This window comes from Podarcis vaucheri (genome assembly GCF_965113315.1).
Source record: "Podarcis vaucheri genome assembly, chromosome: 13".
NCBI lineage: Eukaryota > Metazoa > Chordata > Lepidosauria > Squamata > Lacertidae > Podarcis > Podarcis vaucheri.
Window position 1 is genome coordinate 32,096,126 of NC_138751.1, and position 27,361 is coordinate 32,123,486.

The following is a 27,361-nucleotide window of genomic DNA, read 5'->3' on the forward strand; positions in this document are numbered from 1 at the left end:
CCATAGTCATTCATTTATAAAGTTACTTGTGGACATGTGGAGAGAGGGGGCTTGTGTGTTGCAATGATTTCTGGGAGTTTTACACACAGTTACATTGCACCATGTTTGAATCTCTGCCAGGGAGGGTCAGGCCACTGTGCATCAAAGGTGGCAGACAGGATTTGGCCTCAATGCTAGAGAGCCCCAAAATGCTGGGCTTCATTTTCTCCAATGGGAGTGAAAGGTTGCCATGCACTGATGTGGGAGAATATAAAGAGGAAGCATTTGGAGCAATGTTAGAAACAGAGATATGAAAACTAGGAGCTAAATGGCACCTTAAATCTAGGTTATGGGCGCAACAATGGAATGTCTAAGCACACTTTTTTAAATAACAAGAACACAAAGCTGAAAATGAATGAACTGCAGCTAAAATATTACGTTCATTTTTCACACGGTATAGTCCTTCCCCGGCCCATCCCCCTAATATTCTTAAGAGGGCCTCTTCTCCAATCTTCAGAGAGTAGTTGGAATTGGCAGGAAAAGGTCCTCATTTCCTTCCACTTTGCAGTTTTAATATGAAATCTTAGGCACAGTACTGCACCCAGAGCTCAGAAACTGCTTGCGCTAATGAAACTCCCTGTCACAAAGTGCGCCTAGAACAATGGGAGTTTCGAACACTGATTTAGAGATGTCACTGGGATGGTAGTTAAGCTTGTTCTCTGCACCCAGTGGCCCAATCCCACAGGGCTTATACCTTTTCTCACATCTGCTTATATAAGCTTCTGTTATATAAGCTTCTGCCTCTTATCTCTGCATATGCTTATCCTCCATTTAGTTTCTTGGTCACAGTAACATGTCACAGAACTTCGGGAACTGTTGCATCCCTCCATCTCTCTCTCTTCTCTCTCTCTCGCCACCAATCTGTTTATGCATCTTCCCCAGCGCAATCCTCCAATAATCCAGTACAGGCTGGGATACAAGGCCATGCTAAAACAGTCAGTCTAAATCTTTCAAGGCTTTACGCAGGAAGGATGTGCACTCATGTTCACACTGATCAACTATAAAGTGAAGCTTTCATCAACTAGATTGAGGGGGAGGGCAGTGTTTTCTGTGATAGTTTACCCTTATGTATTCATTTTTACGATATTTATATACAGCTTTGCAGGCCAATTTTACAAAACAACTTACATAAAAGGATTAAAGTGATAGGCATACACTGGAATTATATAATAGGTCAGCAAATATAAGATGTGGACGGGTGACCCTGCAAAGGGTTGTGTTCAAAAAGCCCTACTCAAGAATAGACACACCAAAATTAAGTACCCTAACTTAGTCGTGTATATTAATTTTAATGGCTCTACTCTGAGTGGAGCTAACGTTGACTAGCACCCAAGGCCTGTAGTTTGGAACCAGAATATGACATGTGTAGTGCTGTCCAAAGTGCTGCAGAGAACATAGAAAGAGACCAGCTGCCCATCTGGATGGTTTAACCATCTCTCCTTTGGCTTCAGGTTGCAACTGAGAGTTGAGCTGGTATTTTTGATCATAGTCTGAGCTGTATCACACCTCCCTTGCCCGCCCACTATAGCCTCTATCACCCTCTCATGCCCCCAACTGCTGCATGCCAAGAGCCAGAGAGTACTTAATAGCAGGCAAATTACAGATAGGCTAACGATGCAGTTGAGGTGAAGGGTAACTGTTGTATATTGATCTGGCTAATGAGGCGGAAATGCAAAATTACAGTCGTTCAGACTATTTATGCATTAAGTACCTTCTGCCCTAAAGGGAGTCCAGCTTTGCCCGTAGCTCACCCTTCCCATGCTCTTCAAGGTGGTAGTGCTCCTCTGAGGAGTTCTATATCTACTGGTTTTATTGGAGCACAGTGAGATCAGGAACACTTTCCCTCTTAAATAGTGGCGTATGCTTTGACACTGAAGGCAGGTGGTTGAAGAGGAAAGAGGCATACAACAATTATTCCGCGGCACTGAAAAATTACTCTGCACATAATCAGAAGAACTCTCAAATTATTGCTTCCAGTGCAGAGCTTTGACAATTAAAACAGTTTATGTGTCCAAGCCATGAAGAAGCACAGGTTCCCCATCTTTGAGCTCCTAGGGCATGAACAGAGAATTCCCAGTAGCAGGTCCATGACAGGGCAATTCCTTTATCTTGAAGGTTCACCAACATTCATCTGAACATCTTTTCAAGAAAAGCTGTGAGGCTTTCTTGTTTGGACTAGGGTTAATGCCTTGAGTTAAACAGGAGCCAGGTTTTATTGATCACTGCCCCTCTTTCAAGGAGCTCAAGCCGTGCAGTTATGCCATGTTATTGTCACAACATTCCTGTGAGGTAGATTATGCTGAGAGTTATGCTGAGACTTTTTGAAAAATGCACCAGAAAAAAAGAAATAAAAATGTACCAACAACTGGTTATTTTAGCTTGACAGGGTTGTTGTTGGTTTTTGTTTTTTTTAAATGTTGTAGCAGCCTTAGAGATGAAGCAGATCAAAAATTTAGACAGGAAACAAGAGGTTCAGCAGTAAAGGCTCAGTGCATCTTGGCTCAAATTCATCCCTGTGCTCCCAATCAACATATAACAGCATGGTGCTTCTACAAAGAAACCCTGCTTGGGTTTTTCTCAAGAGCCCTTTGCACTCGCAATCCAGGATTGCATCTTACACTTTATTTGGAGCAATGAAATGATCGTCTGGGAAATTTATAACGCAACAATTTTTAGAATGAGTGCAAAACCTCTTGGAGAAGCATTCTTGTGCACTGACAGCAAATTATCTATCATCTATCTATCTATATCCATCTATCTATCATCTACAAAACTGTATTAGTTTTTAAACAGAGATGGAGAACCTGTGTCCCTCCAGATGTTTCTGAACTACTACTCTCATCATCCCCAATTGTTGGCTATGCTGGCTGGAGCTGATAGGACTTGGAGATCAATAAGAGCTACCCAATCCTAGGTTTAAAATGTGGCACTGCAGTACAGCCTAGTGAGCTATGAACTAGGAAATCCTAGATCAAAATTGACATCACTCAGGAACATACTTGGTAAGCTGGGACAAGGAACCATTTCAGCCATAGCATCTTCAATACATTAGGTTAATATTAACATGAGGGTAATACTAATACTCGAGGGACATGGGTGGCGCTGTGGGTTAAACCACAGAGCCTAGGACTTGCTGCTCAGAAGGTTGGCGGTTCAAATCCCCACGATGGGGTGAGCTCCCATTGCTCGGTCCCTGCTCCTGCCAACCTAGCAGTTCGAAAGCACATCAAAGTGCAAGTAGATAAATAGGTACCGTTCTGGCCGGAAGGTAAACGGCGTTTCCGTGTGCTGCTCTGGTTCGCCAGAAGCAGCTTAGTCATGCTGGCCACATGACCCAGAAGCTGTACGCCGGCTCCCTCAGCCAATAAAGCGAGATGAGTGCCACAACCCCAGTGTCGGCCACGACTGGACCTAATGGTCAGGGGTCCCTTTACCTTTACCTTTAATTCTAATACTAATTTCACATCATCTTTGCAATAATTACTAATTATTAGAAATACTAAGATCTGAGCATTTGGTTAAGTTATTTCTCACGGGCATCTGTGTCTTCTTTATAGTAGCAAGATAAAGATCCTTTATTTGCATTGACCATATTAAGCATTGCTGTGGACATTGCTGTGGTGAATAATGCAGTTAATAAACCTAAAAGGTTCATAAATAAATGGAAAGAGGCCATTGCCTAGCAAAGCACATGTTCTGGATTCAGAAGGTCACAGGTCCAATCTCTAACATCTGCAGTTTCCAAAAAGAAAAGGTTATCCAGTAGCATGGCTGAAAGAGACCCCTGCCTGATACCCTGGCCAGTTGGGAGTTGATAGCACTGGACTAGGAATAGGGGTGAGAAACCTGTGGCCTTCCAGATGCTGCTGCACTCTAGCTCCCATCAGCCCTAGCCACTATGATCAATTGTTGAGAGTTAGTGGGAGTTGTATAGGGTGTTAGGGGAGGGATGGTATCTCTGGTGGGGAACACGTTGTGCTCCTTCTGGTGTGGTTTGTCCACCTTTGGTCTCCACCCTGTACTCAGTTCTCATTTGTGGCTCCTAGAAGCTGTCAGCACGTAACAGTGGCTACACACTGGGAACAGCTTCAACTGGCTGGCTAAACCAGGTGAGGGTAGTTGATGGGTCTCAAATCCTTGGTGAGTTAGGGACTTCCCCCACATGTGAAGACAGGCTCAGAAGACTGAGGGGATAAGAATAATGGTGGGTCCAATGGTCAAGAAGGCAGTTTCTGCATATGCTGTAGAAGGAAGTGAGGGACAGGTAAGGCTCACCAACCTGGGAAGGTAGCCCATCTAAGAGAAAGAAAATGGATGCTAAACCTCCACTGCCTTGTGGGACATCTTCTGGAGATGCCCTGACTCTGCTCTGGCTAGATGAAGGATAGCCATGTGGTGCCCTCAATACATTTGTACTACAACTCCCACCAGTCACAATCAGCATGGGCAACGGTCAAGAATTATAGGTGTTGTAGTCCAGCAACATCTGGAGGTCATCATGTTGACTATGCCTGCACTGGATGCTGCTGCCTGGCCGCTGACCTCATTGTCCTCCCCCCACTCAATAAAATGAGCAAACATAGTCATGTCATTTAAATAGAGCCTTTCAAATGTTCAGGCAGCACCCTCGTGTGGCTAAAAGGAACAAGAGGTAAGCCTCATGATTCTCTCTAGTGCTTGCAACAAGCTCAATGGCACTGAGACATGAAGCTCTAATCACACCTTCTCAGAAAAGACAGCACAGAGTTTGAAAAGGTGCAGAAAGGAGCAGCCAGAATAAAGAAAGGGTTGAAGAATCTTTCCCTTCCAGAAAATACTAAAGCTTCAGGAGCTATAGATCAGAATAATTTTTTTTAAGACAAGCAAGAGGGAGGCATGTTATGGAGAGAGTGGATGGGGGGAGAATTATTCTCCCCCTTTCCATGATTGAACTTAGGTCCACCCCGTTAAGGTGCTTGGCAGTAGGCTCAACAAGGCACAAGCAACAGATAACAAAGGAGATTTGGCTGGTTTGCCAGCTACACCCCCATCTGGGGAAAAAGAAGGATGGTTTCGATGGGTCTTTTGTTTGGATAAAATGCAATATACTCCATTTCTTGATTCACTGTCACTACACCATACGGTTAAACTGGTCACCTCTCTGTCCATTTCAAGAATGGGGAATTGAGGCTAAGGGGGCCACTGACTGGATCCATTCCTCACCCCAAAGCAACAGCAGACAGGTGATCAATAAAGCCAAAGCCTCCACCTTGCAGCCCATAATTTAGGCAGCTGCTGTGGTGCAAGCAAGTGAATGCCTGGGGTTGCCCTACTCTTCTCTCAGTCTGAGGCAGCAGTAGCTATAGGGAGTAGGGTGGAGAGGGGCAGGGAAGTAGTAATTTTGGCAGGTCCTACTTGTCATAAAAAGGTGAGAAAACCTGCACTTTCCAAACTCCCACTTTCGACACAACTCTTAAGATTCAGGAGACCTGTCCCCCGCTAATTTGCATCTGTAGGGCTGGGACCTGCCTGCCTCTCCTTATAGATAGCATGCCAAAAAGCTGAGGCTATCACTGAGAAAGCCCTTTTATAACCACAACCAACTGCGTCTACAAAGCCATGTTTTAGCTGGTACTTCCCATGGCTTGTGATCAGAAAGGAGGACTCATATAGGAGCTGAACTTGAATCTTACACCTCTGAACTCAGAACCTGATCAACAGGATCCTATTTCCCTGATGTAATTCAAAGCAGCTTGATGGGACTCAATCTTGTTGGCACAGGATCTTGCCTTAATTTTAAAATTATTAACACCTTACATTATTATTTTTTACCATTTTAATATAATTATTTTATATTTCTCATTTTAAAAAAATTGCATCGTTTTTAATTCTTTATTTAATAGTATACTTAACATCCTATATTGTGTTTTATGTGGTCTGTTTTCTTCCTACCTTCTCTACAGGTTATTACACACACACACACACACACACGGATCTAAAGTTTGTATCAAACTTTATATCATTTATCTCTGGATTTTAAGCTTTGTCATCTACATCCTGCTGGACAGCAGTCTGAGTTCAAAGCTCTGCTCAGCCACTGATTTACATAGATTAATTATTTTATATGATCTCTCTGACCCACTTCGTCACCTGTAAACCAGGTGAGCAATGCTTGGGCTAAAGAAGCAATAGAGACATCAGTGATGTCATAAAACACTTGCCAGTGTGACAAAAGAGGAGGCTCTGAATAACAGAATCTGATAGACAAGAAGATAACATGAGTAGAGTGAGCACAGGTAAGTGTCTGGGGTGCGGGACAGGGTAAAAGTTTAAGAGTTTAAAATAAAAGAATTGCTGGGCCTCAAATCTTTGTAGAAGCTGTGTCTGCTGGTCTGGAGGTCCTTCCCCTAATCCCAGGAATATGGTACCAAGTTACGATTATTCAGAGGTTAACAAAGGCTCTTTGCATTTTCACAGAGGCACTCTGTTCTGTTCTCAAGGTTCTAGGTCTGAGCCCAGGTATTTAAAACAGATTCCAAGGTGAACCCCCAGTGAAGCTAGACTCTTAAGAAAGGAGAAGCTAATGTCAGGCAAGGGTTTCAGATGCTGCTGGTTACAACAACAATGCTGTGTGGTGGTTAGTGTGTTGGACTAGTGGGGTTCAAATCCCCACTCAGCTATGAAGTTCACTGGATGACCTTGGGTCAGTCACTCACCCTCAGTCTAACCTACCTCACAGGGCTATTGTGAGGATAAAATGGGGAGAACTATTTACACCACCTTGAGTGCCTTGGAGGAAAGGTTGGATATAAATGGTGATGGTGATGATGATGATACAGTTTCCATCATCCCTGGCCATTGGCCATGCTTGCCATAGCTGATGAGAGCAGAAGTTCAACAGCATCTGGGGGCACAGTGTTAGCTATTCCTGGCCTACCGGAGTTTGCAGTAAAAAATGAACTTTTAAACCCACTAAAATGAAGCTTTTTTAGTGCCAGCAAAGGGCTTGTAAGCTATATCCACTGCTCCCAAAGATCCTATTAGTACTAGAGTCAAATAACAGGCAAAAGGTTCAGTCCCTTCCATGAAGGCAAAAAGGATAGTGGTATGGTGGTGTTAGCTTTGGACCAGGTTCAAATTCCAGCTCAGCCATGGATCTTACTGGATAGCCCTGGGCAAACTGGTCTCTCTCTCTCTCTCTCTCTCTCTCTCTCTCTCTTTCTCTCTCTGTGTGTGTGTCCCCTCCCCCCCAGCCTTCCCCAACTACTATAATTAACAGGCTGTATTTATAAAGCAATATTGAACTCTAATGGTCATTCGTTCTAGCCAGAGAATCCTGGAGTTTCTAGTTATTTTGAGGAGGTCTAGAGATTTCTGACCATAAAGAACACTGAGAACTAGAACTACAATCCCTTTGATACTGGGGGTGGGGTTAGAATGGCATGCAATGCAGATATGCTCATTGTGTTGCTATTAGGATAAAATATGTCCTGTCTTTCAGTCAAAGACATCTCAAGCTGGATAACATTAAAAGCAATCATGTAATCATTAAAAGGACAGCAGCATAAAATCACAAGGGGCACAGTAAAAAGACCGTCAATAATATTAAAATTAGCAGCTCAGCCAACAAAAAACAGTTTCACTTCTATTAGTAGTAGTAGCAGCAGTAGTAATAGTAAACTGTCCTTCATCCATAGATCTCATGGCAGTTCACAGCATAAAAATACAGGATAAGACAAAATACATAATAAAAACAAGAACAGAACAAAACAATAACCCCCCTCCCCTTCTAGCTCAAGTGTGTGTTGGAAGAATCAGGTCTTTGCAGCTAGCTGAAAGCAGGCCTAGTGTGTCAGCAGACGACATCCTTGGGCAGCTACTAAGAGCCTGATGATGATGATGATGATGCCACTCTCCAGGACCCCCTTTTTTCAGCTCTCAAACTAGCACTGAGTGGTAATTAGTGTAATTGCCCTCAATGCTGTGGAGGGATGCGACATGACCTCAGAGCATTGTGGGCAATTACTATTATGGCAGCTGCCTGTAGGGTGGCCAGGTCTCCTACCTTACAGAGGACAGCCGTCTATTTGAAGGACTGTCAGAGGAAATAGCTGGCCTAAGTCCTGTTTAAAGCTAAAGGAGGAGGAGGAGGGAGCTGGCAGGGAGGGGCGCCATTGTGTCCCTGACCTCTCAGCAGCAGCCACTGCCTCTTTTCAGGAGGGGGCGGAGGGCAAGCTGGCACTCTGCCCTCATTTGTTGTCTGTTTTGAGGATATATAAGCGGCCACTCCAGTGTTAATCAGAATGCCAACTTCCTCCTCCTGTGTCTGGTGGGAAATCATGGAGGGGGGGCAGAGGTTGCTGACAGTAAGGAAGAGGAAGGAGGAGGGTGCACACTAGACCCCACCACCACCACTTCTGTGAAGCAGCTGTGAAGAGAGGCAGAGTGCTCCAGGGAGGGCTACCTAGGCAAATTTAAAGGGCTCGTCCTTCTTCTGTTTGTGGATTTCTAGTCACAGGTTCAAAAGTTCCTTTTTTTTGTCCTGCCATTTTCTCCGGGAAACCCCACGGTTTAGTGCTGAATCACAAAAAAGTTGGGTTTTCTGCAGATTGACGTTTGTTCCAATTCACTGGTAAACAGTGGGGTTTCCCAGGGAAAGTGGTGCGACAAACAACAACACCACCACCACACTATTGGACCCGTGACTAGAAATCATGGGACAAGTGGAAGTGTGAGTGAGTCCTGAGAAGGCCCTGTATCACATACCTGGCATTGTGTACCTCCAATGGAAGTGTGGTACAGCTTTCAGCATTAATGTGACTACCTTGGCAGGTTTGCATGGAAGGAGGTGGTCCTTAAGGTATGCTGCCTGGTCCCAAACTGTTTAGCGCTGGAGTGAGGAACCTTTTGCAGCCTGAGGGCCAAACTCCCTTATGGGCAACCACCTGGGGGCCACATGGCAGGGATGGGCAGGGCCAGAGGAAGAAACGGGCAGAGCAACAGGTGTGACTCTTAGCTTTGTACAGCCAAAGCCAAAGGTTTCTTCCTACAACCACATCCTGCACATCTCTCTCCATCAGTGCAAGTACATATTCCAGCCGGGCTGGGTGGGTGGTACAACTAAAGGAAGTGTGGGGAACCTTTGCCCCCTCCAGGGCCCACCATCCCTAGCCATTTGCTGGGGCTGATGGGAGTTGCAGTTTAGCAATATTTGGGAGAGTCACAGGTTCCACATCTCCACAGAGCAGAGCCATTTAAGGGTGCAGCCTGGAAAGGGGTGTGGTTGGATAAGAGTCCCACGGGACAAACAGAGAGGCCTAGAGGACTGATTTCAAGGGTGAGGTTCCAAATCCCTGGTTTAGGTGCTCTAAAGGTTTGAAGCTAGCACTGGATTTGGCCTGGAATTAGAATAGTATGTTGGTATAATATTCAATTTACACTGCTTCTGAGCCCCGTTGTATCCCTCTGAAGCAAGATAGGCTTGGAGGGGGGTGCTTTTGATTCCTACCATAACAACAGGGTAAATAAGCACTCTTCCCACAAAACGTTGCTCTTTTCATTGATTTTGAATTTGAAGCATTCACTACCCTAGCAAGAGCAAAAGGCCACATTTTGAAGCTGAAAAGCTTTCATTGCCTCTACAAATACCAAACTTTGCACGGGGAAACTTGAATCTGAAAACCAAGGGTGGTAGGCACATTGAAACTGAATGAGCATGACCAAGTGGGGGACCTTCGATTTCAATGGGCCTATGCTGAGTAAAACTTAGTTGACTACCACGACAGATGCTTAGAAAAGGTGGCCCCATTTCTCAGTTTAATCTTTGCTGTTTTCCAAGATGCCAGGCACAGAAGCAAGCCATGGGAAAACCTTTTTCACCAGGAAAATGGGGCCCCTCCAGCGCCAGCTGCGCCAGGGGGAATATGGAATGTTCCAGTTTTCCCCCATGTTTGAAAGTGACTTTATCCAGGTAAGCCCCTGGGAGGTTTGGTGCGGGTGTAGGAGGCAGGAATCTAAACAGGTACAAAGGAGAGGTGCAGGCCAGCAAGGCTAGGTAAATGGTTTCATTCCTAAAATGATAGGTTCCGGGGCCTTAAAAGTTCTGCTCTTGGCTAGTGTATCATTATTCCAAGGGGAGCCAACATGGCACCCTGCAGGGGTTGTTGGACTACGACTCCCCTCAGCTCCAGCCAGCATGGCCAATGATGGTGGGTGTTGTACTGCAACATCTTAAGGGCTCCAGGTTGGCTACCCCTGAATTATTATCCACACATCACAGATTAGTTGTGATTGGTTGTTTGGGATTAGTTCAAGCCTGCATGATTTGTGATGCATCAGGCAAATGCAGCTCACCAGCTATAGGCACTTGGTAACGTTCTACCATTTTTTCTGTTCCAAGCTACCAGCCCATGTCTGTTGATGGATTTTGAGGCAATTATGTTAAATACCAACTTGTACCCTTTGGGGTTAAGTCGTTCATATATATATTTCAGCCTTCATAGCTGGAAGAATGCCAGAAGGAAATTATATTCAGTTTATATATTCACTAGATTCTCCACAAATACACTTAGTTCAATCCAGACTTCGTTGCACTTAGGTCCCACTGAAATCTCATATGCAATACATATGATACTGTAAGGGTGATATTTAACTAACTTTTACTCAGAGGACACCCATTGAAAGGAATGGATTTAAGTTAGTCATGTTCATTAATTTCAGTGGATAAGAACATAAGAAGAGCCTACTGGATTAGGCCAGTGGCACATCTAGCACAATATCCTGTTCTCACAGTGGCCAACCAGTTGCCTGTGGGAAACCTGCAAGCAAGACCTGAGCTCTCCCCTCCTGTGGTTTCCAGCAACTGGTATTCAGAATCATTTACTGTCTCCAACTGAAGAGCATAGACAACATAGCTAGTAGCCATTTACAGTCTTATCCTCTGTGAATTTTCTAATCCTCTTTTTAAAACTGTCTAAGCTGCTGGCCATCACTACCTCCTGTGGGAGCAAATTCTATAGTTTTAACTATGCAAGGCATGAAGAAGTGCTTTTTTTTTTGTCTGTCCTGAATCTATACTGGTTAAAAATTAGTTGACTATCACCCAATGAAAATAAAATTTTAAAGGGCAGGCAGCAAAGGAAAGTACATGTAATTTCCACTGCAGGTTAGTCCCTCTCCAAACACAAACAATAGCAATAAGGATTCATCCAGACTTCCCCAACCTAGTAACCTCCAGATGTTTTTCTACTGCAATTCCCATCAGACCCACCAGCAGCATGGCCAACCATCTGAGATTATTGCTGTTGTGTTACAAAACATCTAGAGGGGCACCAAGTTGGGGGAGGCTGGTTGAGATACTGTCCATTTTTAGAAGGCGGTAAACTGTGTGTTAAGTCTATCTTGTACCCTCAGATCAGCAAACAAGGTGGCCCAGTTGAGATCCACAACCAGGAGCATATTGTGACTCTTGGCATTACCTCTACAAGCCCTGTCCTGCTGATCCCAAATGTGCTGCTCCTGGCACGGCCCATTGCCCCATCTGAAGAGCACACTACAAAGGCGAAAAGCATCTTCCACCGTCACCCACCACCAAGATATGAGCTAACCAGGTGAGTCTTTCTGCAGTGGCATCGGGCATGCCCAGGTGACAATATCCCATGCTCAGTGAATTTCCATAGCACATCACAGGAAGCAAGGGAAGTGGGGCTTAATTTGAGTCACAGGTCTCTATGGCTCAGCCCTGGAACCTAGATTCACCTGTTCTGGCTGTTCTGTATTTGCCCAAATGGCTTTAGTGGGAACTGTGTGTCCTCATCACCAGCAAACCTGTGGCTGAATTGGAGGATATTGTGGGGATGCCTCCCTGCTTGAAATGCCAACAGCCATGTGCTTTGAGGATGATTGTTTTTGTAAAAGGTTGATGGCAAAAATTCCAGTTATCATTGTACTAGCATGACTTCAACATGAAAAGGATGGTGGCAAAAGCAGACTCTTTTTTTCCTGTACAGCAAGCACTGGAGGTTTGTTCTTCCTAAAACTTTTGCTTCGTTGGTGAAATCACAGATGAGTGAAGAGTAAGCCCCAGGTTTCTCCCTATCCTTTTGGCAGCTGAGAAACTAACCCCAGAGTAAGGCTAACTTGAGGGGGGGAGTTGGTATTTGCATCCTAATGCAAATTCTGTGAAGACAACTCCATGAAATCGCACAACATTGGGCTTTTCAAAATGTATACAGTGGTACCTCGGGTTAAGAACTTAATTCATTCTGGAGGGCCGTTCTTAACCTGAAACTATTCTTAACCTGAGGTACTTCTTTAGCTAATGGGGCCTCCCGCTGCTGCTGTGTTGCCGCCGTGTGATTTCTGTTCTTATCCTGAAGCAAAGTTCTTAACCCGAGGTGCTATTTCTGGGTTAGCGGAGTCTGTAACCTGAAGCGTCTGTAACCTGAAGCGTCTGTAACCTGAGGTACCACTGTATGAGCAAGCTTATAACAAGTATTTCAAACTACTAGACCACATGATTCATCCTCCCTGCTATTAAAGATACAAATGAATAAATTATCTTGGATTGGAAAGAGTACACATAGAAACATAGGAAATCGCTTTGTACAGATTCATATCAACAGTCCACCTAGCCCAGTATTGTCGATATTGACTGGCACCAGCTCTCCGGGGTTTCACACAGAAAACACTCCCAGCCCTGCCTGGAGATGACCCAGGATTGAACCTGGGACCTTCTGCAAGCCAAGCAGATGCTCTGCTGCTGAGCTACTGAGACAGAGCATCTGCTTTCTTACAGATTAACTTTCATTGCTTTCTTCCTTACAGATGATCATTTCAGTGGTGCAGAACAGTAAGCTGCAGTTTTTAAAGCCTTAACTGTTCCCAATCTCACTTCCTCAACACACACACCTATGCAGGTTATTCCCTTTGCGTTACGTCAAGATCAGCATCCACAATGCAGAGAAAAAGCAGCTGCGGTTCAAGCTGGTGAGTGGCCGCACCTTCTACCTCCAGCTGTGTGAGTCAGACAAGCGGGGTGATCTCTTTGATGCCTGGGTCAGGATTGTCCAAATGCTGCGGCCGCCCTCCGAAGAAAACCTTGATGAGCATCCGAAGAAGAAGAAAGGGAAGAAGCCCAAAAGCCTGAAACCCAGTTCGTCAGCCCCATCACTGCCTCTCAAAGGCAAAGTGAAGAATGCTCTCAAGGTCAGTAAGCTCTGGCCCCTGGGAATTGGTGGGGAACAGAATGGGAAGAAGAGGGGAATGGAGCAGGCCTTATATATCAACAACTACCAGACTTTTAGAAGACATCTGAAGGCAGCCCTGTTTAGGGAAGCTTTAATGTTTGATGTATCACAGTATTTTAATATTCTTTTGGAAGCCGCCCAGAGTGGCTGGGGAAACCCAGGCAGATGGGCGGGGTATAAATAATAAATTATTATTATTATTATTATTATTATTATTATTATTATTATTATTATCATCATCATTATCATTATCATTATTATATCTGGGTTTGCATCCTGGGGAAGAGTGGGTTAAGGATGAACCCTGTACCTGTGTTTCAGGTGGGACATCAAGGGCTTCAAAGCCCAACCTCCTGCTGCCTCGCTGGTGGTTTAGAGAACTGGAGCAATATCTGTACATGGAGGGTGGGATTTGGAGCTGAAAGTCATGACTCTTTGGTCATCTTTCTCCCTGGCTGAATGCCCCATTTTCCATTTTCTCAGAGTTCATCTCCTAAACATGCATCTTCAGGAAAGCGCAATTGGAATATTCACACTGCCACCAAAATGGCCAGTGCCCAGGAATTTGAGACCAAGAAAACATGTGAGCCAATCATATCTTCAGACAGCTCGGGCAGCCTCCAGCCTCTAACACCAGCACTGCCTTCCAGATCAGAGAACACACTCACAAAGGATCCTGAACTGCCTCTAGAGGCCCAGGAACTGGCTGAGAAGTCAGAAAAGGAGGCCGCTGAATTGAGTCCCAACCGGAAGAGCTACGTTGGCGAGAAAAGTGGCTCTCAGACTAAGAGGTATCAAGAGGGATAGCTTGCGTGGCCTCAGGGAGAGTGCATAGCTGGGAAAGTTGTGCAGTCTCTCATCTTTCTCCGGACCAGTCCTACCATTGGGAAGAGTAAGGCAGTGTCTTCTGAGGGCTGGGAGGTGGGATCAGCAGCATCAGCCCCCTGGCCATTCCAATCTGATGGAAGACAGAGTTGTGCACACCGCCTAAACTAGCCTGTCAATCTCAACAGTGGTGGAGGATACTGTTACAAGTGTTGAAGAAAGATTCAACCTGCCTCTATACTTGGGGAATTGGGCATGGGCTGCACAACTTTGTCCTTTGCCTCAGGCAGAAAAATGTCTTGGGCTGACCCTGCTTAGAAAATACTGGGGAGGATTCTGGGGAAGTTGCTATTGTTGCATGGGGGATATACTACTTCCATGGTCTCCCTTCCTCAATCATTAACATGATGACTGGAGTCATTCCATTAGAACAAGGATGGGCATCATCATGGCCTCCAGATGACAGTAGACTCCATCCCCCAGCCCAGATTGTCTGGAACCACAGAGCATCAGGATTCCCAGAGGAATTCCCGGGATTCCCAGCCCACACCCTGCCTGAGGAGGCTGGAATTGTGAAGGACCCAGCAACCTCCCAAAAAGCCCACCCTAGCTCTGGACCTGCCACTATCACCCTTGAGGTGCCAGAAGCAGAGAACACACTGAAGCTCAGCATGTACACTATTTAATTACAAGGGAGAGGGCTTTCCTCTACCCTCCTCAATTACAGAATCCTCTCCAAAAAGATGCTCCCCAGGTGCCTATGTTGCAACCCTTTCAGCAGAAACTTCCAAGTTTTACCTTATTCTTAACCATGCTCAACTTTAAAATGTTAAGGAGAAGAACTGTATCAAGTTTATGTAATAAAAAATAATTTTATCCCACTCATAAGAGTCAGGGTAAAAATATTAAAGCAAGCATTCTTATCACCTTTATAAAGGCAAAAGGCCCATTAAAGCATATGGAAATGAGTGTTCCTTAATAACAATTTGGCCAAAAGCTTTTCAACAGAGCCTTCTTCAGTGGCCTGATATTTGCTTAGGCTTTGATGTAGAGGAACTTCATTCCTGAAATGAGAACAAGTTGAATCTAAACGCAAGACACTTACCTCCCCTCAATTTCTCATTTTAGTGTTATCATCAGGAAATAATAATAATGTTGGGAGACATCAATAAGCCATAAAAGCGCAGAGCGGTGTGCTCTTTTCAGAGCCAGGCAAAAGCATTTCTGTTCACCCAGGGATTATAAACTGCTACAGCTTGGTTCTTGTTTTTGTCACTTTTTTAAAAAAAAGAGGATTGCATTCTTATATTGCTGCTTATTATGTTATGATATAAATGGATTGTGTGCCAGCCTGAAATCCAAATAGGTTGGTGATATTCAAATGTTTCAAACAAACAAACAAAGGGCTCATCCACACTTCCATTTGTGCCGTGCTTTCTAGGCACAGGTCTTCATTTTAAAGAGCACTTTTTCTTTTGCTCCACCACTGCCCCTTTGAAAACCTGCTCTTTAATGCCAAATAGGAACAAACAGCAATTCCGGTTTTCTGCAGATTGTTGTTTGCTCCGATTCAGAGGTAAAGAGCAAGTTTTTGTAAGGAAAGCATCAAGGCAAAAAAAAAAAAAAGCAAGCACTCGGACATGGTGCTTTTCAAAGCTTTATAACGTGGGACTGTGCCTAGACACAAAAGGAAGTCTGGATGAGCCCAAATACTTCAGAGGAAGAGGCAAGCAGTGGTATGAACTGCAGATCAGGATCCTGCTGAGTTACCAGGAAGAAGCCTGGTAGCCAAGTCTAATATAGTGCCCTAGCTGCTCCAGCTCACCACATACTGGACCTGCTTTCACAGCTCAGATACTGCTGGACAGCTCCCTGGCTAATACTGCTCTCCTTGCTCAAATATCTACTCATGCTGCTTGGGTCTTCCCCTCAGAGTTTGGGGTTGGCGGGACGCAGGATATGATGGTGCCCTGACACAGGTGAGTGTCCTGAAACACTTACAGGTGGAGGGATGGAGAGCTTGGCAGCTCAGCGGTAGCAGATGGAGTAGTTATGGCCTCAAATTTTTTTTAGCTTGAATAAGGTGCAGTACAAATAGAAAACCAACAGAAAGTTCATTTGTTTTCTTTTTCTATCTCAGGTTAACATGGAGATGTGGCTCAATGGCATTTTAATTTTTTTTACTGTCATGTGCACAATCCTATGTTAAATATTTGTGGCAGAGAGGAGAGAGAGAGCGCTTTGGGCAACTGTACAGGAGTGCATGCATGTTTGTGCATCTTATTTCACTGTGCAGACAGAAATTGGGGGATGGTCTTATGGAGTCAAACAACATGGGTTTCTAATGAGGTGCACTGTTTTTATTTCAGAAAATCTGACATAAAAAGCCATCGAAGCAGCTCAGGAGAGAAAGGTAGGAGAGATGTCTGCACCATCGAACAAAATCTCACTTCTCTGTGACTTCCCCACCTACCCAACCCCAGTGCAAACACATAGACAGACTGCCTGGGCAACAACCACCACATACTGTATGGTCAGAGCTAAGAGAGGACCAGGCTTTGGGAAGGAGGTGCGAAGCTCTGGCAGGGTCCTAGAGTCCTCACATCTCCTTCACAAAGCTAGGAAAGGACTAACTAGGCTTTAGGAATGAGGCAGGATGATTCTAGGACCCCATCAGAGCTCTTACGGCTCCTTCCCAAAGCCCAGCACCTTGCTCACCTGGCTTTGGGAAGACAGTGCAAGGGCTGAGAGGGCGGCATCAAATGATGCTGAGGGCTGCCCAAAAAAAGGGCCTTGAGGGCTGCATGCAGCTCACATTTTGCTCAGTTTCAGCTGATGTGCCAGCTGCAGCCTCTTCTACAGAAAGCTCATCTTGCCACAGTTTCTATTTTATTTTTTAATTCATTTAGAGCATTTGTACCCCACTCTTCGGCCAAAAAGGCTCCCAGGGTGGCTCCTATACAGTCATTTAAATGGTTTATATACAATCAATTAGTCATTGCCTGCAAGCTTACACTCTATGTATTTATTTGTTAAAAAACCTGACAGGGAGAGAAGGAGGAGGAGAAAAATTCAGGCACCATTTCTTAACTAGTACTTCTTTTAACACAGAATCAATGCAGGGGCAGGAGGTTTCTGCTGGTCTTTCAGCAGAGCTGATGGAATGAGTCCTACTTCCCATCTCTTCCGCTGATGGAATGGCTGCTGTCAGGTGACAACTAAGAGAGAAAGGAGGCTTGACAGAGCTGGTATTCGGTTGCTTTAAGACTAGAGTGATGTACTGTGCTTTATGTGGAGCTGCCCTTGAAACACATTCAGAAACTGCATAGGCACATAGGAAGCTGCTGTATACCAAGGCAGTCTGTTGATCCATCTAGCTCAATCTCTCCAGGGTTTCTTTCCCAGTCCTACCTGGAAATACTAAGGACTGGACCAGGGACATTTCACATGTGTGGAAATGTGCTCTGTCACTGAGCTACATTCATTTAAGCAGTGCAAGTTTTTTAAAAACCAAAACCAATAACCAGCTTGTGAAAGAAAAATCTCTATTAGCTAACACACTAGATTCCAGAAGCACCCTGTTTGTCCACTATGCTATACAAATGCAATACTGCAGCAGCATTTTAAACATATATTTAAACTCGCTCTCTGAATGCCCTACCCACTCTGAGAAGGCTGCATTAACCCCTCTGCTCTGTCACGGGCTTCTAGTCCTGCAACAATCCGTCTGTTTCTCCCTGAGCCATATATTCATTCTTCCTTTCCTCCATTTATCCTCTGCCCCCGTGCCTCTCTCTTCCATATTTGTTCCTTTTTTTAGCAGAAATGGCCCAAGGCATTTTGGTGTCTGAGGCAGAAAATCAAAATGGCACCTCTCGTAATGAAAATAATTGGCAATTTTCTCCCCCTTAATGGTGCTCCAAAAGCTGCCGCCTCGCCCTGCCTAATGGGAGAGCTAGCCCCGCTTTATAGCAGCCTTCATCTTTCTTGCCTTCCCTCCACATGCCTACCTCCCTTCATGTGTAATGATCAGCATTTCTCACCCAAGTATCATTTGCTTCCAGACCCAAACGAAGGATCTGTGCACTACCACAAAAAACTCTCGATGGCCTGGGCCCTGCCTGCATTAAGTAAATTCTTCTTCCATGTGTCCATCCTGCCCCTGTACGTGAGAACCTTCCCAGTCCGTCCCCCCCACCCATTTTCTGAAATAAAGTCTGTGAGGAAGCAGAAAAGTACTTTGCGGGAAGAGAACCTCCACTTTGGAACTTCCCAACCAGAGGAGCATGCCCAGGGGCTTCATGGCTTGACTTTCAGAGGCGTGTGCATCTTGGCAACTTTTAAAAGACACTGTGGTAGCTCTTACTGGGTTGGCCCTCTGCAATTTTATTATTTATATAGTTTATTTATCACATTGATAAGTCGTTTTTCCTCCAAGGAACTCAAGGGGGCATGTATAGTTCTCCCCCCTCCCCCCCACAACAACCCTGTGACATAGGTTGAGCTGAGAGACTGTGATTGGGCCAAGGCCACCCAGTGAGCTTCATGGCTTAGTGGGGATTTGAACGCTGGTCTCCTAGGTCCTAGTCCAACACTCTAAGCACTACACCATTCTGGCTCTCTTTTAAGTGTATTTCTAGGCTGCATGTTTTCTAAACTTTTTTTTTCAAGGCTCTGATTGCAATTACTTACTTAATAACTACACACACACACACAACACCAATAGCTAGCATTCCCTAAGTGGTGCACAATGCAATTTAAATGCCATAACCCATTAAAGCAACAACAAGCAAAACAAAAGCAATCACAATTGAAAGAAGTGTTAAAAACCACCAGCAGCAAGTCATAAAAGCAGCATTTTTTAAAAAAACATTAGAATAATTTTTAAGAATTTCTAAACACCTGGGGAAATAATAATTTTTAAAAGCCCTTCGCGTAGCTTTAAAAGAAACCCCCGTAATGAGGGCATTAAGCCCAGCCTTTCCTTGAATGACTGGGAGCAAGACAGCCTAGAAATGGTTAGCGCACACACACACCCCTCCTCCGTTTAGTCTTTACCTTAACGAAGAGGGAGAAAAGCAACACAGTGGCAGAGCACAGGCCTCCCCCTCCACACACACCCCACCCCATTTTTTTGCACACAAGGTCCCAGGCTCAATCTAGGGCAGCTTTGGCTAAAGGCTCTCGAATGTGAATGGACCCTTCCTTGCAAACAGAGAGACAGCCCTTGACAGTCAGAGAGAATCAGAACAAGCTTCTCCTCATTCTTTGTCTCAGGGGCTCAATGCTAGTCATGGGCAGGGTCAGAGCAAAAAAATAAGTAGGGTACAGCCAAAGGTGGGTGGAATCATCCGCTTTCCTCTCTCTTTCTTTGCCATCAGTTGTTTAGTCATTTAGTCATGTCCGACTCTTCGTGACCCCATGGACCAGAGCACGCCAGGCACTCCTGTCTTCCACTGCCTCCCACAGTTTGGTCAAACTCATGCTGGCAGCTTCGAGAACACTGTCCAACCATCTCGTCCTCTGTCGTCCCCTTCTCCTTGTGCCCTCCATCTTTCCCAACATCAGGGTCTTTTCCAGGGAGTCTTCTCTTCTCATGAAGTGGCCAAAGTATTGGAACCTCAGCTTCAGGATCTGTCCTTCCAGTGAGCACTCAGGGCTGATTTCCTTCAGAATGGATAGGTCTGATCTTCTTGTAGTCCATGGGACTCTCAAGAGTCTCCTCCAGCACCATAATTCAAAAGCATCAATTCTTTGGCGATCAGCCTTCTTTATGGTCCAGCTCTCACTTCCATACATCACTACTGGAAAAACCATAGCTTTAACTATACAGACCTTTGTTGGCAAGGTGATGTCTCTGCTTTTTAAGATACTGACATCATCTTTACTCTCTCTCTTTAAACTCCTTGTGTGTGTCCCCCTGCACTTCCTCTGTCTTTTGCTCCCCCCTCCCATTTTTCCTCCTTACCACACATTCAAAATTAGGCCAAGGACCATATGAAAACAGACCCAGGCACGGGTGTGGGGGGTGCGGTTCGGCCCACGTGTCATCCCTGGGGGGGATGACGTCGCCACGCTGCCCCCCCCCCGGGATTCTTGCCGTGCGCCACTCTGGGTGCTGGAGCAGCTAGTTCCACCTCTGGACCCAGGGCCACATCAAGACCCCATGCAGAGTAGAAAGTAACACACCAGACAGAGCGATGATACAGTTTGCTATGCGGCAGCTTTGTGCACCACATACTTCTCTCTCTCATGCTATCGGGCTGCAGGGCAGAGGGAGAGAAAGTGAACAATAGGGCTCTTCCACCATCTCTGCTGACAGGCCAGCTGCCTTTGGTCCTCCCCCAGTTGCCACCTACCAGCAGCCAGTTCATCAGGTTACCTGAACTATAATACTTATTCATTTGTTCTTTTACACCCCACCTATCTTTCAATGAGCTCAAGTTGGCGTGATTGGCTCTCCCCCTCCCCATATTATCCCCCATGAGGGAGATTAAGCTGAGAGATGTTGGTTGGCCCAAGGTCACCTAGTGAGCTTCATAGCCAAGTGGTGATTTGAACCCTTGTCTCCCAGGTCCTAGTCCAACACCCTAACCACTATGCCATACTGTCATTCATTATCGGTCATTAATTCCTGCTGGTAATTAAAAGAACTATAACTTTAAGAACTGGTACCCGAGATTGTTTCTAGACAGCCTATTTGTTGAGCAATCATTCTGATTTGTTTGCAGGGAGATTAGACAATGTTGGTTATTTAATGAGCATTTATTATCATTTGTTTGTGGGGAGGTTAGATTGCATTGCATAAAAAATAATAAAAGTTATCTGGCCTTACACTTTTCGGTACATTTTCCTATCACTTTCCTTATCACAAAGAAATCTGAACTTTTTGGGAAGTGGGTTTGTTCCACAAGACCTCCCAATCAACTAAAACTGCACAATCTGATTTTGCTGGTATGTGATTGAATCTCACCCAAAAATAGCCACAGTCTAGAAGCACCCTGAGCTTGCATTTCTCCTCTCCTGCACAACCTTCGCCCGCCCCTTCCCTTTTTCCTTATGTGTCTCACTTCTGGTTTTGTAAGTGACTGCAAGAAACCTATTTGACTAAATGATCATGGTATAAAAACACTTTACCTGCATAAGTATATCACTTCCCTCCTCTTCCACATGTATCCATCTCTCACACAATATGCTTTTATCCACCCGGACATCATCTCCCTGCCATCAGTCCTATCCATTCACCTCTCAGCCTCCTCTGGCTCAGTCGCATCTTCCTGGACCTGACTTTCAGTTCTTTGGTTTTTCATCAGGCAGGAAGCCGAGCAAAATTGTCTCCCTCATCAGATCCTGCTCCTGGGGAAGCTCAAGGAAGGACAAGCGGAGTGCCAGAGCCAGGGCCAGAGGGAGGAAACGCAGAGGGGAGTGAAACCAGGAGCTAGAACTAAGAGGTGACAAGAAGAACTATAGAGGTTGGAGACTGAACGAGAAGTTACTGAATGATGTGAAAATAAAACAAAAGGCTCAAGAATTGCTAAAGGAATTCTTTGAAATTAACATGGCACAAAATACAGATATTAGAATAATATGGGACACCAGTAAGGCCTTCATATGAGGATTTTATATCCAACAAAATATATTACAAAAAAGAATTAGAGAAGCAAAGTTAAATCAAATTAGACAAGAAATTGAAAGGGAAGAGAAAACATTAGCGAAATCTCCCAAAGATAAAATAGCAAACCAAAATATTAAATTATTACAATTACAACTCTCAGCATTATTAAATAAAGAAATAGAGAACAATGTTTTATGGATGAGGCAAAAAAAATTCGAATTAGCCATTAAGCCCGGGAAATAGCTGGCATGGCAGCTAAAAAAGAAACAGAAGGAAATGCAAATTAATAAACTATTACAAACTGGGAAATTAATAGATCCTGAAGAGGATATAACCAAATCTTTCCTAGATTATTTTAGAAACCTCTATAAGGCAGGGCCGGAGGCTGAGCATGAAATTATAAGTTATTTCCAAGGGAAAGAAATCCCTAAAATCAATGAAGAAAAAGTAGACCAACTTAATGCACCAATTACTAGAATGGAATTGCATCAAGTAATTTCAAATCTGAAATTGGGCAAATTGCCAGGCCCAGATGGTCCCTCGTCAATGCATTACAAAATATTAGAGAAGATTATAGCTATACAATTCCAAAATATGATGAATAAAATAATTCAGGATGGAAAGACCCCAGAGACTTGGCAGGATGCAAACATAGTGCTGATCCATAAACAAGGTTCCCCCCACGAGTCAGTAAGAAGTTATAGACCAATATCATTGTTAAACAATAATTACAAAATATTTATGGGAATCTTGACCAACAGATTAAAATTACATCTAAAAGATATTATAAATCAAGACCAAGCGGGTTTCTTACGAAACAGACATATGAAAACCAATATGAAAGTTGTAATTGATTTAACTGAATATCTGGAATTAAAACCTAGCAAAAAAGCTGCTTTCATGCTAATAGACACAGAGAAAGCTTTTGACAACTTCTCTTGGGGTTTTTTACAGAAAGTCTTGGATGAATCTAAGATGGGAGAAAGGTACACCAGAGGTATAAAAGTGATATATCAGAAACAACAAGCCTGTCTCATAATTAATGGAGGGAAGTCAAAACATTTCTCAATCGAAAAAGGGATGAGACAAGGCTGCCCCCTATTTCCTCCTCTATTTATATTAACCCTGGAGGTTCTAAATTTGGAACTGAGAAGAGAACCATAAATAAGAGGAATTACAACTGGCAAAAAGGAATTTAAGCTGAGGTCCTTTGCGGATGACATAATTTTAACATTGCAAAATCCTGGAAAAAGTATTCCTAAAGCAATAGAGAAAATAGCAGACTTTGGTAAGGTCTCTGGTTTCAAATTAAATAAAACTAAAACTAAAATCATGGTAAATATGTTGGAAGAAGAGCAAAAGGATTTGCAAACTGAGTCAGGTCTACAAATTGTGAAAAAAGCAAAGTATTTAGGTACAGTATTGATATAACAATGAGAAATCTTAATCTATTTGATAATATTTATAATTTTTTTGGGAAATAAGTGAAGAAAAATTTAGAGACATGGAATAGGTTAAAACTATCATTTTTAGGTAGAATCTCTATAATCAAAATGAATACTTTACCTAAGATGTATCTTTTTTCAAATGTTACCAATAATTGAAAGAGTATCATGTTTTGAAGACTGGAGGAAGGATTTGTTAAGATTCATTTGGCAGGGCAAGAAACCACGTATAAAATATAAATTATTAACGGACATGAAAGAAAGAGGGGAGTCTTGCCCTGCCAAATCTGAAACTACCGTATTTTTCGCCCTATAGGATGCACTTTTCCCCCTCCAAAAATGAAGGGGAAATATATATGCATCCTATGGGGCGAATGCAGGCTTTAGCTGAAGCCTGGAGAGGGAGAGGGGTCGGTGCGCACCGACCCCTCTCGCTCTCCAGGCTTCAGGAAGCTATCCGCAAGCCTTGCAAGCCTGGTGGGAGGTCCCACGGGCTCGCAAGGCTTGCAGTCAGCAGGCTGCAGCCCAAAAGCTCGGGGGACAGCGGGGAGGCGCAGCGCCGCCACCCCGCTATTCCCGACCTGATCTGGAGGCTGGCGGGGGGGAGAAGCAAGCTTGCTTCTCCCCCCCCCGCCAGCCCCACAAGCTCGCGGGATAGAGGGGAGGCGGAGCGCCGCCACCCCGCTATTCCCCGACCTGATCTGGAGGCTGGCGGGGGGGAGAAGCAAGCTTGCTCCTCCCCCCCGCCAGCCCCACAAGCTCGCGGGATAGCGGGGAGGCGGAGCGCCGCCACTCCGCTATTCCCCGACCTGATCTGGAGGCTGGCGGGGGGGAGAAGCAAGCTTGCTTCTCCCCCCCCCCCGCCAGCCCCACAAGCTCTCGGAATAGCAGGGTGGCGCTTGCGGGGTGGCCACTATTCCCCGACCTGATCTGGAGGCTGGAGGCTGGCAAGCCGATGCCCCACGGAGGCTAGAGAGGCTGTCCCTGAAGGCAGAAGAGGGAGACGGAGCGCTCCGTCTCCCTCTTCTAGCTTGAGGGTGGCTGCGCAAACCTGGGGGGGGGAATAAAAGTTTTTTCCTTGATTTCCCCCCAAAAAAAACTAGGTGCGTCCTATGGGCCGGAATGTCTAATTTGGGTAAAAGATTGGATAACATTGGAGAGAACAGCATCATAGATCTAGAGAGCCACTGTAACAGATTCGGATGGCATGCCTATCTCAGTTATAATAAAGCTGAAGTACACAGCGGGTTGACCAGTCACATTCTTAGAAATGCTTTATTTAAAGTCTGGACCAGATATCAACCATTATTGGAGCCCCAAACTCCTTGGTGGTTATACCCGCTGGAAGCACATGCTGTGAAAAAACTGAACATGGAAAGACACTGGCCCTCGTATAGACAGTTGATAACAGAAGACCAAGGCCAATTAAAATTAAAATCATTTGGGGAGCTAAGGCAACATGTATCTGATTGGCTCCAATATCATCAGTTGAATAGTGTCTTTAAATCAGATATCAAAAGAGTTTTTGGTAAAAAAGATTCAAAATTCCAATCGATATTATTAAAAAATAACAAGAAACCTCTATCAAAAATGTATGATTTCCTATTGGAGTGGGAGTTAAAGGATGAATTTGTAAAGGAGGTGCAGATAAAATAGGCCCAAGACATCGGCAGGACTATCTATTTAGAAAAGTGGAAGAGGCTATGGCAAGTAGATATAAACTTTACAGCCTGCTAATCTGTTAAAGAAAACTTTATAAAAATGTTCTTTAGGTGGTACATGACACCAACCAAACTCGCAAAAATTTACAAACTGAAGTTCAACTTATGTTGGAAATGCGGAAAAGCTGAAGGAACAATGATCCACACTTGGTGGAGTTGTGAAAAGATTAAAAGCTTCTGATGTATAATACATGATGAGTTAAAAAAAATGCTCAGGACTTCCAAAGAAAAAAAACTAAGCTAAGTGAATACATAGAGTTGGCAAAACTAACAGCAGCCATAAGATCCCAAACAAATCACAATTTAAAACTAGAATGGAATTGTTTTGAAGATTACATATAAAAATACTGTTCTAAAAAAATATGTTAATATGCTTAGATTAAATATATAAAGTAGATGTGAGAATATGAATATAAGCCTAGTAAGTGTAGATTAAGTAAGTAGGTAAAACAAAGATGAAAATGAAAACAGGAATGGTTGTAAGGGATGAAGATTCTTAGAAATGCAATGAAACAATCAAATTAAAATTTAAGGAAGTCGAGCTGTGGTGGAGGGAGGTCACAGGGTGGGTAAGGTGTCTTGTTTGAGTTTGTAGGGACTATATGTATTATATATTTGTGTTAATTGTTTTGAGATGTGTTTGTGTTATTTGTATGTATTATTATTTTTCTCAATAAAATTTTAAAAAAATTAAAAATACTTTTTTTTTCAAAAAAGGAAGGACAAGCGGAGTGCCAGAGCCCGGGCCAGAGGGAGGAAACGCAGGGGGGAGTGAAACCAGGAGCCTATAGGCACAAAGGGCAGGAGTCTCTGCCCCACCTGAAATTCTAAATGTAATAAAGTTGTTGGTTGGTTATAGACAGTGTCTTTATCTGACATTTGTGCATGCCTGAAATGTCTCTAGTCACCATGGATGTGTGATTCATTAGCCTTCTGTATCGTGAGGAACCATCACCCTGACAATGTAAACTACACCCTTACTAGTATCAGGCCCATATATTGAGGTTACAACTCACACTTTGCCCTTTCCAAGGCCTCTCTGGTTGTTAGGTCAGGACAATCTCACCCTCTGTCACCACCACACACTCCCCTTTGCAAGGCCTCTGGTTAATTAGTCAATTACACTCTTACCCATGCCTGCCACATAACTGATTTTCCTGGCGGCTGGCTCCCCCCCCCCCCTTTCTCTCATTTCTTCAGGCCCACAGTTCAAAGACATGCCTTCTGATCAACTCTAATCTGAACCAACTGCACAGTGACGCACACACCCTCCATTAAATGGTCTTATTAGATTAATGCTTATAAGAAGAGGAAGAGCAAAAAGGGGTCCACATGTTCTAGCCAACCAATTATTTCTAGTAGACTTCAAGAAAACTTTTGGTGTTTTTCACATCCTGCTCTGAAGAGGCAAAGGGTTGTATATCTAAGATGTATTCAAGAGGAGACCCACTGAAATGAATGGACCTAAGCAGTGCGATTTTTCTAGAAAATATGGTGCTGGAACTCACTGTGAACCTTGTTCTCTTATAATGACAATGGCACCACCTGAGAGGTGCCAGAACTGAGCTCCAGCAAGTTCCAGCTGAGAAAAGCCCTGATTGCCATATTTGTGGACCCCTGTTGGAGAATGCTGACAGTGGTAAGGAGTACCATCAGTATAACTGGATGTATATTCCTGTGCTCTACATCCTGGCAGCTAGTGCTTAAAAATGGCCAAAACATGACCTCTTGCCTAGAAGTCCTGCCCCCATAACCTTGGTTATGTATGGCTGACTATGGCTACTCGCCAATGGGGAAGGGAGACATTCTGCACATACTCAAAAGCACTCTTTTATTTATTGGTGGGTTCTTGTTGTTGTCTTGCTGGGCTGTGTATGTAATAAAAGGGAGCCGAGGCATCCTCTTTTATCTGTCCCCGTGTCAGTTTCAGTTTGTTTGTTAGCTTTTCTCTTTACTTTCTTTAGTGCATCACATGTTCCAGCCACTGAGAAAAGGCTCCAAGGCCTGGTGTATCCAAGGTAAAGAATACTTTCTGTGCATGTGATCAGAAGCACTTCCCTTTATCATTCCTTTCCAGACCCTTGCAGCACACACCGCCTCCTATTCCTCAGCTCAGTTTGAGATTCTACGCCAACCCACCAGCCAAACCAACTTTCCATTTATTCCAAAGCAGTGTCATCACAGCACAGAGGTCTGTTGCTGCTCATCCATTGACTGGAATATCTGTCAAAAATGCATGATTTCACAGATGCTCAGCCTGTGGGATACAAGGGTGGGGTTTGCAAGCAGGTGACAGAAGATTTTAGCCGTTTTATGTGCTCAAAGTCAAAGTAGGATAATGGTGTACCATGACAGGGGCTTAGAAACAAAATTAGTAACTCACCATGTTATCTAAAGGTAAATGACATTTTCAGGTTTCTGAGCACCACTTCAAATCTTACACATTTCAGGCAGAAAGCACTTGTTTCGCTTAAGGCATGAAAATTACAT

General features: G+C 44.2%; 2 protein-coding genes across 8 annotated transcripts in view; one reads left to right on the forward strand and one right to left on the reverse strand.

The window, feature by feature from the left end:
- Positions 1 to 27,361, reverse strand: part of LOC309517780 (acid-sensing ion channel 2) — a 394,302-nt gene that overhangs the window by 290,238 nt on the left and 76,703 nt on the right. The window lies entirely within an intron of this gene.
- Positions 4,594 to 25,729, forward strand: LOC309517809 (uncharacterized protein). Of its 4 annotated transcripts, none has more exons than XM_082197376.1 (9): positions 4,594 to 4,690; positions 6,180 to 6,314; positions 9,857 to 9,988; positions 11,413 to 11,627; positions 12,936 to 13,224; positions 13,749 to 14,056; positions 16,460 to 16,503; positions 21,404 to 21,562; positions 25,589 to 25,729. In XM_082197376.1, exons 3-8 carry the CDS (start codon positions 9,857 to 9,859, stop codon positions 21,517 to 21,519), a joined length of 1,104 nt encoding a protein of 367 aa, XP_082053502.1. In that variant the 5' UTR covers positions 4,594 to 4,690; positions 6,180 to 6,314; the 3' UTR covers positions 21,520 to 21,562; positions 25,589 to 25,729. The 4 variants fall into 4 exon arrangements, with proteins under 4 accessions (XP_082053502.1, XP_082053500.1, XP_082053503.1 ...); XM_082197374.1 differs by having other exon boundaries at positions 21,404 to 21,541; XM_082197377.1 differs by having other exon boundaries at positions 4,597 to 4,690; positions 11,431 to 11,627; positions 21,404 to 21,541.